Here is a 17,689-nt window from a genome sequence, read left to right as displayed (position 1 = left end):
CCCCAGCACCTTTTTTCCAAGCCAGCCTCAGAATTTCAAAAGCTTACATTTTCAGTTTAGCAAAGTGTTTTATTACTGGAGGCATTCGTGTTGCTCTAATACATGCTAGAACCCTGATTAAACTCAAGACTTGGACACCTCCAATAAACTTGGGTACATGTGGTACACTGCCTGGGGTTTATTAGCTTATGACCAAGACAGAACCTCCAGCCATGGATTTGGGACCCAAATTGGGGTGATGAAGCATGCTGGGACCAAAGAACAGGGGTGGGAGTGGCGAGAGGACCAATGTCGTCAAGCCACTTCCTCCAGCCCAGAGGCAGTGACAAGCATAACATCGTGGTGCCTGTTCCTTCCTGCGCTTTGATTCAAACTGACTTAATGAAAGGGCTTAAAGACTTAAACGTAAGACAAGACACCATCCAACTCTTAGAAGAGATCATAGGCAAAACATTCTGTGACATCAACCTTACAAATGTTTTCTCAGGTCAGTCTCCAAAGGCAACAGAAATAAAAGCAAAAATAAACCAAAGGGATCTAGTCAAACTGACAACCTTTTGCACAGCATAGGAATACATAAAAAAACCCCAAAAGACAACTTACAGAATGGGAGAAAATAGTTTCAAACGATGCAACCGACAAGGGTTTAATCTCTACAATATACAAACAGCTTATACAACTCAAAAGCAAAAAAGCCAACCACCCAAGGGAAAAATAGGCAAAAGACCCGAATAGTCATTTTTCCGAGGATGTACAGATGGCCAACAAGCACATGAAAAAATGCTCAACATCCCTGATTATTAGAGAAATGCAAATCAAAACTACCATGAGATATCACCTTACACCCGTCAGAATGGCCATCCTTAGTAAGTTCACCATCAACAAATGCTGAAGGGGGTGTGGAGAAAAGGGAACCCTCCTGCACTGTTGGTGAGAATGTAAGCTGGTACAACCACTATAGAGAAGAGTATGGAGGTACCTCAGAAAACTATACATAGAACTACCATATGACCCAGCAATCCCACTCTTGGGCATATATCCAGACAAAACTTTCCTTGAAAAAGGCACATGCACCCGCATGTTCTTTGCAGCACTATTTACAACAGCCAAGACATGGAAACAACCCAAATGTCCATCAACAGATGATTGGATTCGGAAGATGTGGTATATATACACAATGGAATACTGCTCAGCCATTAAAAAGAACAAAATAATGCCCTTTGCAGCACCATGGATGGAATGAGAGACTCTCATATTGATTGAAGTAAGTCAGAAAGAGAAAGACAAATACCATATGATATCACTTATATCTGGAATATAATATATGGCACAAATGAACCTTTCCACAGAAAAGAAACTCATGGACTTGGAGAATGGACTTGTGGTTGCCCAGGGGGAGGGGAGGGAGTGGCATGGACGGGGAGTCTGGGGTTCATAGATGCAAACTATTGCCTTTGGAATGGATAAGCAGCGAGATCCTGCTGTATAGCACTGGGAACTAGATCTAGTCACTTATGGTGGAGCATGATAGTGTGAGAAAAAAGAATGTATACATATATGTGTGACTGGGTCACCTTGCTGTGCAGTAGAAAGTTGACAGAACACTGTAAACCAGCTATAACGGAAAAAAAAATAAAAATCATTCAAATAAAAAAATTAAATCTGAAATAAAACAAAAACATATTGACTTAATGATTCTCACCTCCCCAGAGGTGGCCTCTGCTTCCCCTCCACCCCATTTACAGAGCCTGATCCCCATGTGCTCTTTGTGCATAAAAGGCTGTGGTCATTCCTGTTCCATGGGAGAGTTCTCTTTTCCCAAATAACAGATCATGCACATTTTTGTTTCCATTCAGACCTTGGGGCAAGCAGCACATCCTCACCAATGTCTGATTTAAGGTCACTTGGAGAAAAAAAAAGTTAAGCAAAACAGCCATTGGGTTTGCAACCAAAATGCTCACAGGTGGCCAATTCATAAGTTGTAGTGGACGTTAGTCAGTGTCTGGTCATCAGCTGTGACCTATGTAGCACGTGTAAAAACGCTGTGCTCCTCGGCCTCTCCGTGTGCTCACAGCCTTTTACCGAGGAGATTACAATAAAAAGGCAATCGATGGAGACTACAAGTCAAAATCTTTGGTATTAAAAGTAGAAGACCTAATTACAATGAAAAAAATCAGCATGCAGATTTCTAAACAGTCACAGACCTACCTGGAGCATATTAAACATCACATCATACAAGCCCTAAGCACTTTCTTATTAATCTAGTCTCTATGCTAATACAGCCAAATGGGAAACACAATCTTGGGAATATGAAGGCCAATGTTATTCTATTAACCTTATATGTTATCCTATTTACTTTCCTGTCTTTCATGAATAAATTAAACTGTCCTCTCCTTCTCTAATTGCTGGATAGTTTGAGTATGACAACATACAGATTTTATTCCGCTACATTCCGCAACCTTAACAGCCCAAACTCGATCATTTTCTTGGGGGGGGGGGGATTTCAACGAAAAGCAACGACAGATAACCTGTTTACATTAAACGACTCTGTCAAAGTTATTCTGCACTGGTTTCATCCTAATCCATCTGCTGTTTCTATAGCTCTGACAGGCTGACCTCTCTTGCTGTGTGTGCCATATCGATGTCATTACTGAAGAGGCCTTCCCCGGCCTTTCTGCTGATAACGAAGTAAATGGAAATGCAGAGGAACCTTGGGGAGGTAACAACTTGTTCAGCATGATGACGGAGAATGACTTCACTCTAGCATGTCCACACTCTGCCCCCTCTCCAGTAGCAAACCTTAAACCGAGAAGTGGGCTTCGGCCACTAGGTTTTGAAAGCTCAATATGCATCACAGGCATAAGAAACACATCCCAAAGCTGCCAGAATGTTCAGATTTTCTGCTCCCATGTAATTCGTTTCACGTGCAATTATCAAATAACAACCTATAGCCAGGGAGCTGTCCCCATAATAACAACAAAAACAAACAAACCAACAAACAAAAGTGAATCAAGGACCTGCTGTCGAGCACAGGGAATGCTACACAATATTCTGGGATCATCTACGTGGGGAAAGAATCGGAAAGAGGATGGCTGTGTGGACACGTGTCACTGAATCGCTTTGTTGTCCAGCAGAAACGATCACAAAAAAAAAAAAAAAAGAGAGAGAGAGAGAGAGAGAAAAAGAACACCAAAATCAAGAACTTGGATTAAAAACGAGCTGTTTTGTGTTTGAGGTAATTGTGACCTTCAGATAAAAAGTAAAACTATGAAGTGGAGGAAACGAGCTTGGAAGACAATATTTTTCTGTGAATGTTAACATGCTTGCGCTACAGCTCTGCTACTAGCAACTAGTTGAAAAGTCCAAACGTTCCCCAGGAACATGCTGCGAATTAAGTACCACATTGCTAAGGGCTCTGAATTTCTCACTGGGCTAAAGCAAGTCACCTCAGGTTGCCACCTCCCTCACGTTAATCGTAAGATGGCGTGAATATTAAAATTCCCTAAAGGTTGTTTCTAACAACACCTATTTCTTTTATGGCCTTTATGCTTGTGAAGTCTGAGGTGTCTCATGGCAATCTGAGATGATTAGAGAATGGGAGCGCCAATGCCCACACCTAATGGGCTTCAGAAGGCAGATATTACATGCTTCGAGCCGCATAAATCAAGCATCAGGATAACATTCAAGGAAACATCAAGCAGATGTTTACCTGGCTCTATGAGTCTGTACTGGAGGGGGCTCTGGAGTTTGGCCACTGCACAATCTGGAAGCCTTTGGAATAGGTCAAATTGTGGACCGCTTAAAACTTTAAAGACAGCAATTTTAAGAAACCTGTCAATACAATTTCTTTGTTAAAAAAAAAAAAAAAACCCAAAAAACATTTGAGACTGATTAGGCTGCTTACGTTGAAAGAGAAGCACCAGGTCTGTATCTTTAGATCTTTTATTGAACTGCAAACACAGCATCAATAACTGCTTCTCAGCTGTAAATGAAAATTGATTCCAGGTTTAACCCCTCATTTTCAGGAGTTCTTCTAATCCTGAGAACATAAGAAGAAAAATGGACCAAAAGGAAAGAAGCCTGTCCTACTGGATCATGCCACTGTCTCCCCAAAGCCCAGTGGACACATCCTGGCACCACTGCCTGCCCCACATGACTGGCTGGAAAATGGCAATTCAATAAGTGTTAGATGGGGAAGGCCAGGGTTGGCTTTTATGTTTCTGATGCCAAGAGTGGCAGGTGAGAAGGAAAAATGCAGTCAGCTGGCTAATGGCCATCATGGGGGGCCTCCCGCATTCGCATCCCAACCATGATTGTTGACAGCTGACTTCAAACACAAAGCAGAACATACTGCAATATGTATGTTTATGCAGACATTAAGTTCAAAACACTATGTCCAACACAAACACTGTTCTGGAACATTCCATCGTTCGATGTCAACTTCAAGCAATTACTGCTTTCCCATTCAGGGGAAGCCCCTGACAGCAAACCAAGGTGAGTAGAGTGTCACAGCAGACCCTTAGAATCTTTCTCCAGGGCACGGTAAGAGCTTAGAAAGAGAAATAAGAACTGCAACCAGAAAGTATGACTCAACTCTCCACTCACATCAGTCCTGTGAAGAAAAATTCTTCTAGAGATGTGTAATTCTCCTGGAGGACTTCATGCAGTGTCATTGGCAACCTGGCCTTTCTTCCTAGGACGTTTGGTTTCAAACTTGTCAGGGATCAGAGGGGAGGAAAGGTCATTCATAAACAATGGATGCTTCTGGAGGGCAGTTAGGACCTTCGACTCAGTTCCTAGCTGATCCTGCTGAACACCAAGGCAAAAATGAAGGGTGAGGTCTATTAACCAATGGACCCAAAAGAGAGGGTTTCCAGTTAGTGGGGAAAAGGGCCATAAGGAAGAACAACCACCAATTCGTCTAGTGTCTGTGGTTTTCAAAGCATTTTCTTACACACAATCTTCATCTCATCCTCACAGGATTCCTATGAGTTCTACGAGACTGGTCTATTCTAGTTTATTGGTGAGAGATCTGAGACTTTGAGACGTTAGGTGAGTTGCCCAGTCTCATGCAGCTAAGTATGTGACAGAGCTGGGGTTGATGCCCCGGCTTCTCCAGTCCACGAACAATCCTCTCGATGACTAGTCTTACAATTCCTTCTGGCTCAGGGCACACAGCTAATACATGGTAGGCAAGACCAGACAGAGCCTTTTCTTTTTCTTTTGTTCATCTTTTTAGGGCCACACCCACAGACTATGGAAGTTCCCAGGCTGGGGTCACATCAGAGCTGCAACTGCCAGCCTACACCACAGCTACACCAATGCCAGATCTGGGCTGTGTCTGCGACCTATACCACAGCCCATGGCAATGCCAGATCCTTAACCCATTGAGCGAGGCCAGGGGTTGAACCCGCGTCCTCATGGATACTAGTCGGGTTCGTTAACCACTGAGCCACGATGGGAACTCCTAGACAGAACCTTTTCATTCAAGTCTGCCACACACCGGCTGTCTGCCAGGTAGTTAATTCAGCAGCTCTAACCTCCCATTCATTACAAGAAAAGGGGAAGTCACGTATCTAGCATCTCAAATATAAGGCATTCTAGATCATTACTAGGAACAATGACGATCAAAACGCAGCAGGGAATGTGAAGACAACACTCAAACTTTCGACAAATATTTTCAGGGTACAATCACCATGGCTTTTTCACTGAAACCGTGTGCATTCGGGACTGTGTGTTTCTGACTTTAAAGAACCACTAGATTCTTGTTCAAATATCCTGTTGTTGTTTTTTTCTTTTGTCTTTTCAGAGCCGCACCCGTGGCATACGGCGGTCCCCAGGCTAGGGGTCTAATTGGAGCTGTAGTCGCTGGCCTACACCAGAGCCACAGCCACACGGGATCCAAGCCACGTCTGTGACCTACACCACAGCTCACAGCAACGCCAGATCCTTAACCCACTGAGTGAGGCCAGGGATCGAACCCACAGCCTCACGGTTCCTGGTTGGATCGTTAACCACTGAGCCATGACGGGAACTCCCAAATATCTTGTTAAAAATATTTTTTGTAGCCCCGAGTCTCGAAGGTTGACCATTTGGAATCTTTAATTTGCCCCTCAGCTTCTCCCATTCAGGCCTCAGGCTGCATTTTCCCATTGGGAGGAATGACTCTTAGCATTTAGACATATCCTAATTGTTCTACTGAGGTCTGTGCACAGGACCTGCTCGGCATGGCCAGGGCTGATGTGGAGGGTGTGCCTGTGGTGGGGCCGGGAGAGGGGAGGTGGTTCTGATTATGAGCGACTTGGAACTGAAATGTCAGATTAGACACTGACACATCTTGATCCCATGTTCCATTTTGACACGTGCATTTGCAATGCATTCTCTTGGGATTCTTTATGTCACGAACCATAGCATAAGGTCTCAGGAGCTTTTTGGGAAAAGACTGGTGTGTGCTCATTAAACCTGGGCAATATAGGTCTCCTTAGGTGTGTCCAGGGGCAATGATTATGGATGAGATGATCCGAGGATGTCTCGGAACGTTAATGGCGTTTTTATAGAACCATGAGTGCATGAATGTAGCTACCAGGTTCTGAGAAAGTTTCTGAGTATAACGCCAGCTCAAACCAATGGTGTAATTAGGCCCCTTGGACACATCATTTAATGCACCAATGCATTTGTTAGGGTGTCCCCCCCCCATCATCCTGCCACAAACAGAATGATTCTATAATTCCACATCTTAGACTGGAGGCCCAAATCTACCTCTAAGGTTTGCTGTGAGATTAAAGTAAGACAGAGCACCTAGCTTAATGTGTGGGGCAGAGCAAGAGTGGCCCCATCTCCACGTGAGCTCTCATAACTCCTCCTGATGTGGCTGGAGATATGATGGCCCCAATTCCAAGATGAGAGAACAGTACCGTATTGCCTCTGGGGCACTATGTTATCTCACCTGAAAAGAAAATGATTTGGGTGGGTCCTCAAAAAGTTAAACATCAATTACCATATGAGTCAACAATTCCACTTCTAGGGGGAAGAATGGGATGAAGTCAAAAGAATTACAAGATTCAAAAGACCTGTAAACAGGTGTTCAACAAAAACTTATACATAAATGCTCAGAGCAACACTATTTGCAACAGCCAAAAAGTGGATGCAAGTGTCCATCAACTGATAAGTAGATGAACAAAAGGTAGTATATCCACACAACAGAATACTATTTAGCCCTAAATAAGGAATAGAGTTTTTTTTTTTCTTTTTCAGCTGTGCCTGCAGCATATGGATGTTCCCAGGCCAGGGATTGAATCTATGCCACAGCTGCGACCTATGCCACAGCTACAGCAACACCAGATCCTTAACCCATTGTGCCAGGCTTGGGATTGAACCTGTACCTCAGCAGCAACCCAAACCACTACAGTCCGATTCTTAACTTATTGTGCCAAGTGGGAACTCAAGGAATGAAGTGTTGATACAGGACACAGCATGGATGAATCTAAAAAACATGATGCTAAGTGAGAGAAGTCAGACACAAATGGTCACATATTGCATCCTGATTTCATTCAGAGGAAATACGCAAATCCACTGAGACAGAAAGTAGATTAGATTAGTGGTTGTTAAGGACTGGGAGGAGGGGGAATTGGGGAGCAGCTGCCTAACGTATGTGGGATTTCATTTTGGGGTAATGAAAATATTCAGGAACTGGTGATGAGTACACATCATTGTGTATGTACTCAATGCCACTGAATTTGATGTCATGCAGATTTAACCACAATAGCGAAAAAAAAAATGATTTTGATCCACACATCTTTGAAAAAGAGTATTGGGACTCAGAAAGCCAGAAGTCACCCAAGCTACTGTGGCTTCTGTGACCACATAAGCATTCTCTCCTGGCCTTTAGCCTTCCAGCTTTGTAACTAGTCCTCAAACTCTCTAAGGAGGATTCCTTTGCAAATGTCTATAACCTGGCACCCACTTCTTGCCTCCTGGACCCAGCTTAGGGCACTAAGTTGTCATTCTGTCTTACCTTAGATCTACTAGTTCAGCCTGCCCTTCAAACGAGATCATCTGAGGGCCTAGGCACTGAAATGGTCTCTGCATACATCCGAAACCACCACATGACTCAGGCCAACTGACCCGATGCCCCTTCTTCAGGTGAATATGTCAAGCAACGACTTGGGAAGCCAAAAAAGCAGACTGCACTTGTGCGCCACATAGGAAGTCAACGTGCAAAATCTACCTTCATTTATTGTGATGACTGCTTGAAGCACTGTCATTAAAAAGCATCTGACAAAATCGATGACCTAAGATTTTTGTTTGTTTGTTTTATTTACCAATGTAATGCTCTTGTCGCTGGCACATTAAATGCAGAAAGCAGGAATGGCAGACACCCACATTTAAGTGTGCCTTTTACATTTGCTCTGAAGCCCACCACCCAAGTAGGAGAGGGGTTGCTTGCATTTAGGAAACATACAACAAGCCCTGGGGAGACATTGTGCTTGTTCTTGGCAAAGCGCCAAAGTTGCAAAGATGCAATTTTTACATATTATTGGAAATGCGAGCAGAATAAAGTGGAAAAAGTAAAGGACAGGAAAGTTTTGGCCACCTAACACTGAGGAGGTACTCAGCATTTAAATTATACTGAATAGTAGGAGTTGTAGTGTGGTCAACAACTGCAGATGAGAAGGGAGTACATGAGCCTTGAAGCGTTCTTCCTAAGTTGTTTGTTTGTTTGTTTGTTTGTTTTCAGGCTCCTCACAAAGTATTTAGTGATTATGGAATTCTGTATTTGCTAATTATCTTGAAATACAAGTGCACGAGCATTCCTCGAAACACTCTGGTTTCACTTATATCTCTTAGCAGACTTCCCTACAGAAAGAACATGGTCAGGCATTGGCTTTTCTAAAAGGTGATCCTTCTGTGTTCCTTATCTGAGGTTCTCAGCACATTCAGAAGGACCCCACATGCAGGACAGTTTTCTGTTCCAGAGAACACACTCAAGCATGGCGGATACCACACACTATACGGCTACTCTCATGATTCACACGTGATGCTTGGCCTTTTCAGATCAAGAGGTTCGTGCCATCTAATTCTCTGCTAAGTACTGTGAATATTCATCCTGCAGAATGCAAGAACACAGGGCAGCAGCAAGGTTTTGCCAAATGCCTTTTGCCGGAAGGTTCATGTAAGCTGCAAGGTGGGGGGCATTGACTTTCAACTGTGTTCTGCAGGGGTGCCCCTGGGAAAGGTGAACAGAGCAGTCACATTTATATCCTAATGAAGGAATGCGTGGGATGCTAAGCCTCCCGCTGGACTGACTGCAGGAAAGTTACACCAAGCCCAAGACGGTACTTAGTCCAGAAGAGGGAAAGACGATCTCTATTGTTTTGGAAGACCAGTAGGTGTGTATGGCAGGGACGACGTGAAAGGCAGGGGTGAAGATGGTGTGAGCTCATTTGATCTATTCCAGAACACCAGGCCTGCCCTTGCTCCATTCCCTCTCTCCAAAGCCCAAAGGGGAAGCAGGGGGTAGGCTTGTGGATGGCAAAACCTCTCCAGTTCCTTTAGCTCCCTTCCCTCCCCGGAGGTCCCCAACGCAGCCCTAAGCTGTTCCTACCTGGTAGAGCTCAGTGGCGGTGCACTGAGTGGTCAAGGTCTTCACGGGTTCAAGGTCATCTTCGTCACTGCTCAGCTTCAGGTCATCTTCAAGCATCCTACAAAAGAAGGAAAAAAAAAGCCAAGTGGCGTTCAGGTTAGAAAGTGTCTTTTCTATATGATCCTCAGATCCATCTTGAGGGGAGGATAAAATATTGGCGCTCCAATCTGACAGCTGCAATTTTGTCAAAAGTGCAGAGGGAACCAAGATTCTTTCAGCTAATTAGATATTTGAGCTCTTATATTTATGTCAGATTCGGCACACATCCACTCTCTCTACCTTCCCCAAAATCAAGTGGGGGGGGGGACTATTTCAGCGTCTCCAGAGATGAGTGGAGTGTATATATTTTTACTACAGAAAGTGCACTAAATGTACTGATCAATCACTGTGGAGGTGGGACAAGGCCCTGGATTCTCTACAGGAAAAGATGCTCCGAGCTTCTCATGAAAGAATAGGGGCATGCCGACAGCCCCTAGCTCTACAGGCTGTGGTCGAAGCCTGCTGGGGCTCTCTGGATGACAGAGGCAAGGGGCCCAGGGAACGGCCACTGCCTTTCAGTGCCCTCTGCACTGTGGCAGCACAGTGGCCACAAAATAGCAGGGCGAGAAATGGCTAGTCATTAACCTTTTGATATATGACCGATCCCTTCCCATAAAATTTGATCCAAGAAATGTAAGCCCATGAAGTGGATAAGAAATCTTTCTCTCCTAAGGCCAGGTACCTGAAAAATACGAGTGGTCGGAATTTTGGTGATGAACTAGCACTTTCAAAATTGTTTATTGAGCACACAGAGCCTTCTGTTTCCACAGGGATATTAATTCCACTGCCACCAGCTCTCTAGCTCCAAGTTTGAGCTACGGCAGGTAGAGTGACTTATTATCTTAAAATTCCAGTTACACTACTTTCAAAGACCAATGGGTGTTAATATTTTTATTTATTAAACACATCAGACCTCCTCCCGAGGCTCCAAGTGGGGCCAGTCTCAGCCTTTCGGGACTGATTACTATTTTAGGAGCATGCTTTTTTCTTTCTTGCTTCCGGACCCAGTGTCAGACTCAGATCCTGGGCTCGAAGTCCCTTCTTCAACTCTGGAAGTCCTGTTTTTCTTCCACCGCTCAGGCAGATCACACCTCCTCCACAAAAGCTTTTTAGCAAGAATTCCCCATCTCAGAAAGAAGACCTTTTCCCTCTCCCCACCCCCAGCTGATCCTAGCACCTCTTCCATCAGCCCCTAGTTCCCAGGTGTGCAGGCACAGCGACTCATCCACCTCTGCTTTTGGCGCAGCGTCTTCCTGGAAATGATACAGTCCACCAGCCTCATTTTGCAGACAAGCAAGGATCAGAGAAGCCGAGTGCTTTGTTCAAGGTCACACAGGTAGTTGGTGCCAGAGCCCGTCCTAAAACCCCCATTTCCTGATTCCCACCTGTGTGTTTTTTGCCAGAGGGATGCTGGAAGACAAAAGGCAGCTTCTAATTTGATAAACAGGGGAGTGTGTTATTTCAGAGGTTATGTCCAAATATTAGCAAGAGATTCAGGTCAGGAGTGGGTTCCAAAAGCCCTCCCAAGAAAGGCCAGCCCCTCCACTTTCACCCTCAGTCACATAAGACCAGGATGTGTTCACTGAGGTCTGAAAACCGAAGACGGATATAAAGGATGATTGGTGGGAAGGACGATTGTTAGAGTTGGTTTCAGATAAAGGAAATTTGCAGGATTTATGACCGTCCTTCAAGAGACTAATGGCTGTTTGGAAGATCTTAGAGTAGGAGACAAAATGTATCTTGGCATTTCTTTTGCAGTTGCAGGCTTATGACTCTGAACAAATAATTCTTTACAACACATTGTGGTAAATGAAGAGTGTATCATTCTCATAAGCTATAGAACTCAAGTATTTAAAAAAGACCTATGCTGGGCTTCATTCTCTCCCCACCCTCACCCCTCTCTCGCTCTGGTGCTGTGTGTGTGTGTGTGTGTGTGTGTGTGTGTGTGAATACAGGTAGGCAATGTCTACGCATTAATTGACACCTAAGTGTTCAGCAAAATAAATGATAAATGATTCTTACCCTTTAGAGGATCCATTTCTGTGTCATGGAAGGTGTTAAGTATTTGCCCAGCAGCAAGTAATTTGTAATTTGGACCTTATGAAAGAAGTCCCCATAATAATAATTAGCCCCATTTTCCAGGCAGACACACTGAGCCCTGGAGGGGTTAAGGAACTTAACTTGTGGTCACACAGCTAGGATATCATGGAGGCAAAACATAGAACCCAGATCATCCCCAGCCAGAACTTGAAAATATATGTTTTCCTAGAGGATGTACCTTACAAAGGCTAGAGGTGAAAATAAAATCAACAGCAACAACAAAACCCCCATAGAGCAAAACAAAACATGGAATCAAGATGTTTGGATTCAACTAGGGGCTAACCATCAATTCTGAGATCTTGGGTAAGTCATTTACTGTTTCTGAGCCTCATCTGTGTCCCTTATCTGTCACCAGGAACTAATGCATGCAAAATACTTTATAAAAACACAACATAATGCAGGCTATCATTTATTAGTTTGGAAACATCACTGCAGTTGGAAATAACGTACAGCATTAAAACTATAAGCGAGTAATCACAAGCAAAAGCGTGGTGACTTGGAAAATGTCACCCGGGGTCCCAAAGCTACATCCAGACATGGGCTCATGGTCTTTCGGCTACTCTCCTTCAGTCAGAACCAGCACATCCAGACCCAGAGCGTACAGATCGGAAGTCAGCACTTATTTTACTCTCCAATCAACTCTGTATGATCTCAACATGGAAATGAGAGGCCCACTGATGTACAATTCTAGAAATAGGCAGCCAGTCTACATAGTGATTGACATTAAACACTCCCCATGCAACAAGCTTGCTATGGATTTGGTTGTTCATAAAGGACAATTGGATGTATATATTCAAGTCCAGGCAAACACAAGCTAAGGAAGTAACTGGGAAGGCAAACTATCATTAGTTATCTCTGGAGCTGTTAAGCATTCATTTCATTCCACTTCTTCCCTGACCTATTAAACTTTATTATTGAGTCTACATGTACTTGTTTGCGTTTCCATCCATAGCTAATGCTGAACATTACTCCAGGGAAAGTGTAGGATTATGAAAGATTTTGGATTTAATTATTACAGCAGCACCATTCATACCCATTGCAGTGAAGGTGGTCTCAGCAGAAAAAAATGGTAATCTCTTTTCATGAGGTTATAATTCCATAGACAAATTCATCACACATCGGCTAGCCCAAGATGTGAACAAGTCAGGCTCACAAGAATGTTTGCCTGTGTGTGTGATCTTTAAGAACAACAACAATTGTTCTGCCACTTTTCAATTAGATGAAAACAGAACACAGTAGCCCTCCTTAGTGACTTCTGATGTTTGTTCAGGATCTAGCGGTTCACAGTGTCTGCCTTCGTGTGAAAACTCTGTTTTTATTTTCAGTACGACTTATAATTTCTTGCGTATTAAGAAGTAAAATAGTCCCTGAAACTGTGTCAACACAGCAAAGTCTTTGTGCTGAAGAGATGATCCTGTAAAAGCGTAACTACGGAAAGCTGGAGCAGATGAGATGGGGAGGCCTTGGAGGAGGAAGGGAGAGACGTACTCAGAGTCTTCTCTGTCGCTAATTCTCTGCTCCTGGAGCTGATCCTGGTGGCCTCAGAGGGCTTTTGGCACTGGGACATCACAGGACACTGTGACATGACAGGCCCCTTATTACTTGTTATTGTAACACCTGCTCTCCAGAAACCTTGCCATTTTAGAGTGGAATGCTTTGGTGATTTTCAACAGGAAAAAACAGAGACCTTGAAACATGATTCCAGAAGGTTCTATGGAAATGAACCCTTTAGCTGAGGCAGCATGAGCCTCAGAGCAAAGGCTTGAGAGTCAGACAGACCTGAGTTCAAATACTGGCTTTTCTAGCGGATTTGCTCTCCAGGACTAGTTAATAAGACTTGTTGACTCTCAGTTTCCTTGCGTGTTAAAATGAGCAACAGTAATACTTACTTTGGTGAATTTTTGGAAGGATTAGAAAAAGAAAGTTTAAGCAGTTGCCTAGGAGTCAATATAGGTAGCTCTTGTCTCCATCTTGGTTATTATTGCTATTGCTGTTATTCCTATTACCTGACAATGGTGCTGTTTGGTTGGAACAATTTTAAACAACCTCTGGTAGTCACCCAAAGACAGGCAGAGGTATCAACTAGCAGGTATCACTGGGAGCCCTTGACCAAGGAGTATGGAAAGTTTCAGGGCTTGGATTTATTCTTCTAGAATGTTCTAAACACATCATCATGGCTCTTTTGGGTTTTCTGAGGTCCTCCCTGAGTGATTAAGAGAAAGCACCTTGTCTTTGGGCCTGCCACTCTCAGGAGGCGGTTATAATGCATGCTCCAATTTAACCTTTGTATGTAAGACTGGGTTTCAAAGGCAGTTAGTTGATTCAGAATCCTTACTCAGAAGCTACCATCAGAACCCTGAGTGGTTCTCAGGACCTGTTGAGTTTACATAGCACCTTTTTATTTTTGTCTTTTTAGGGCCCACCTGAGGCATATGGAAGTTCCTCACGGATACTACTAGGGTCCGTTACCACTGAGCCACAACAGGAACTCCCTACGCAGTGACTTTTAGTGAATTACAAAATGGTCAGAGTTCCCATCGTGACTCAGTGGAAACGAATCTGACTGGCATCCATGAGGACACAGATTCAATCCCTGGCCTTGCTCAGTGGGTTAAGGATCCGGCATTGCCGTGAGCTGTGGTGTAGGTTGCAGATGCAGCTCAGATCCTGCATTACTGTGGCTGTGGTGCAGGCTGGCAGCCGCAGCTCTGATTCAACCCCTAGCCTGGGAACCTCCATATGCCGTGGGAGCGGCCCTAGAAATGACAAAAAATAAACGGTGCCCCTCTGGGCAGACAGCCCATCAGGTGCAATACCCGTTACCGCCTGGATTCCAGCTTCCAGATGTTGACAGAAGCAGCTGCCATATTGGTGGCTGACATGCAGATGGACCCTGGCTCTTATAGTTGGAAGGGCCTAAAGTGTTATCTGTGTCACCTTGTCACCAAGTGGACAACATCCCCAACATGTGGCCGTAGCCTTTGTCTGATGGCATTAGGCATTCATTTCCTTTCTTCGGTAGCTTTCTTCATCATGAGTTCTGCCAGTTCAGAGTTGCCCTGTGTTGTCCTGTGGCTTCCATCTGTTAGTCTGAGCTTTGTTGTTTGCAGTCCACACTGGGAGACTGGACTTTCCATTGCACAATGGACTCCCCTCCATTGTGCAGGGGAGTGGAGGGACGGGGGAGGCTGTTCCATTCAGGTTTTAGGCTCTCGACAAAAATTGGCAACCATTGCTTTTGTGTCAACCCTTTGGGAGTTTTCAGGGGACTAGCTTAAATTACCATTGTCTTCATAAGTATTCGGAGTGGAAAGAATCAGAGTAAGTGGGGTTTGGGGGGCTCTAAATGAATAACACAGCTGAACTGGGCTGGGCATCCCAGACATTCTGGGGGATGCCTGAAGACCTGTGTCTTCTTGCCAGGCAGCGTCTTCCTGCGGGCCCTCTTCTAGAATAGTGCCTTAGTCCTACGGACTCCTTAAAGGGTACTTCCTCTTCATAAAGGAGGCAGGGAGGAAAGAAACATGACTGGCTTAGAATTACTCGGGGAATTCTATATTTCCCTACCTAGTGCTCTGTAGTCTCTGCAGCACTGAATCATTTGTTGGTAGGTAGTAAGGCAGATGACAAGGAAGAGGCTGTGATATTTTTCAAAGCATTCATTCTGTTTCCCTGAGGTAAAGGTGCTCAGACTCTTTTCCCGGGAGAAGCTGCATTTAATTTTCTCAAGGTTTTAACTTAAAAGTCAGATTCCATGACCACCCTAGTGGGAATCCTCAAAATTCCCAGTCTGAGGGCTGTGGCAGTGACAAATAGTTTGAAGATAAAGACTGTATTCTATAGGAAAAATCTCCAAGATCTATCAGGTGGGGCCCTATAGCCCAGTGCCCCCCGTTGGGCTCACAGCCCCCATCCAAACCACCTCATGTACCCTGCCATGGGCATACAGACCAGAGGGGGAGTGTCTTCTGCAGCTGACAGCTGTCTAGGGGGTTCCAGAAAATGGGCATCTCCTAAGGGTACTCTGGTTCCTTAGCAAGAGAACCAACAGTTCTCTTAGGGACCTTCTAGTCCAGGGCGAGGCAAACTGAGGCCTTCTGTTCAAGCTAGCCTCCCCTCTGTTCTTGTACCACCTGTAAGTTAAGACTGGTTTTCGCATTTTTAAATGGTTGAGGAAAAACGTCAGAAGAAGAATGATACTTCATAACATATGAAGATTATATGGAATTCAAATTTCATTATCCATAAACAAAGTCATATTGGAACATAGCCACACATGGTCATTTACATGGCGGCCATGCTTTAGTGCTACAATGGCCAGGTTCAGCAGCTGTAACAGAGGACATAGGACCTGAAAAGCCTGAAATATTTACCATCTGAACCTTTATGTAAAAGAGTTTGGTCATCTCTACCGTGAGCCAATGGTTTTCAAACTCTCTTACCTGCAAGAATCCTCCCCTGCCAGGTTGTTACAAAGAACCCCAAGTAAAAAAGAGATTAAAGCATTGCTGGCTTTGCTCACAGCCAGGTCAGGTGACTTGTACAGTGCCCCAGAGATTAGACGAACACAGCATGTGAAAACAACTCATCTAGTCAACTCCTATTTGTTGGAAGTAATTATGGCTGCATGGATATCGCATGGGATTTGGTTAGAGAATGAGAGTTACTCCATCTCTCTGAACTGAGTTTACTCCTCTGCACAATAGGAATAAAAATAACATTCTATCTCAGAGATTCAGAGACTATGCCGAATAGCCTGTTTGGCCAGAGTCCTGAGGACCTACAAGGCAAGAGTAGGAGATTTTTAAAAAAAGAGTGAATATCCTGTTTCTAGTCACACATATGGTATATATGGATTTCTATCTATCTGGCACACATAAGCCAAAGTTAATAGTGTGAGCCTTGATGTATATGACTATTGACTTGTATCCAACTGCCACCTCTTCAACCTTGGACTCCCTTGGAATTGATCACATAAATTCAGCACAATACCAATTTTCTGCTCCACGGTCATTATTTTGAATTTGATTTTCATTTTCTTGGTATATTTCTCTGGGTTATATAATTTTCTCCAAATGTGGGAACTCAAGTTATCATGCAAACGACGAACTGCCTAATAGAATTCAGATGGCTTTCAAGAATGCTACACACCAAAACACGATTGCATCGTTTTTCAGGGGTGCGTGTGTAAAAACATCTCAGAGCGGATTTCCCTGGAGAAGACCATAACCCAGTGGACCGACGCAGACCTGAAAACAACGGCTGGGATGACTCCAAAGGGGAAAGGCCAATCTTTTGTTTTAAAAAATATCCCAAGCATGTGTCTTGGTCGTTGACAGTGCACTCTTCAGTAGGACTATCCACGTCATCTGGAACAAATTTCCTTTGAGTCATATTAAGCGATAGGGAAAGTCATCCATGTGGAATAATAGGGATTCATTCGAGACCATTTCCTGGGACTGGTATTTGCAGGTGAGACAATGTTGCAGCACTTGAGAACATCGGTTTTGAAGTTGGGCTGTGAGCTTGAACCCCAGCTCTGAAACATATGGAGTGTAGGCTGGGGCAAGTTTTACTTATCCGAGCTTCGGTTTCCTAATCTGCACAATGGAGCCAATAATAGTACCTGTTCCAGAAGGTTGGTATGAGGATTAAATGAGATTATGTATGGAAGATGGTTGGCAAATACTCAGTGGTTACTGTTAACTGTCATTACTACCTGCCACGACTGTGCTTGACCCTGAGGAAGCAATTAGGATGACGACGTGGTCCCCTTCCCCGAATAAGCTTGCACTTTAATAAGGACAAAGACTTGATAAACAATAACAATGTAATGTTGTAAGTTCAATGTTAGAGGCATGTAAGAAGGGGCACGAAGAAGGACTAAGTCTACCCAGAGATTCTGGT

General features: G+C 44.1%; 1 protein-coding gene across 1 annotated transcript in view; it reads right to left on the bottom strand.

Annotated features, from left to right (window-relative positions):
- Window positions 1–17,689, bottom strand: part of AFF2 (ALF transcription elongation factor 2) — a 482,556-nt gene that overhangs the window by 100,264 nt on the left and 364,603 nt on the right. The window contains exon 8 of the mRNA XM_047764620.1: window positions 9,605–9,701. Coding sequence (XP_047620576.1) covers window positions 9,605–9,701 — 97 coding nt within the window. The remainder of the gene's footprint in view (window positions 1–9,604; window positions 9,702–17,689) is intronic.

Source organism: Phacochoerus africanus, chromosome X (assembly GCF_016906955.1).
Source record: "Phacochoerus africanus isolate WHEZ1 chromosome X, ROS_Pafr_v1, whole genome shotgun sequence".
In the NCBI taxonomy this organism is placed as follows: domain Eukaryota; kingdom Metazoa; phylum Chordata; class Mammalia; order Artiodactyla; family Suidae; genus Phacochoerus; species Phacochoerus africanus.
The sequence above is the reverse complement of the archived record's forward strand: the minus strand, read 5'-3'. Positions and strand labels throughout refer to the sequence as shown.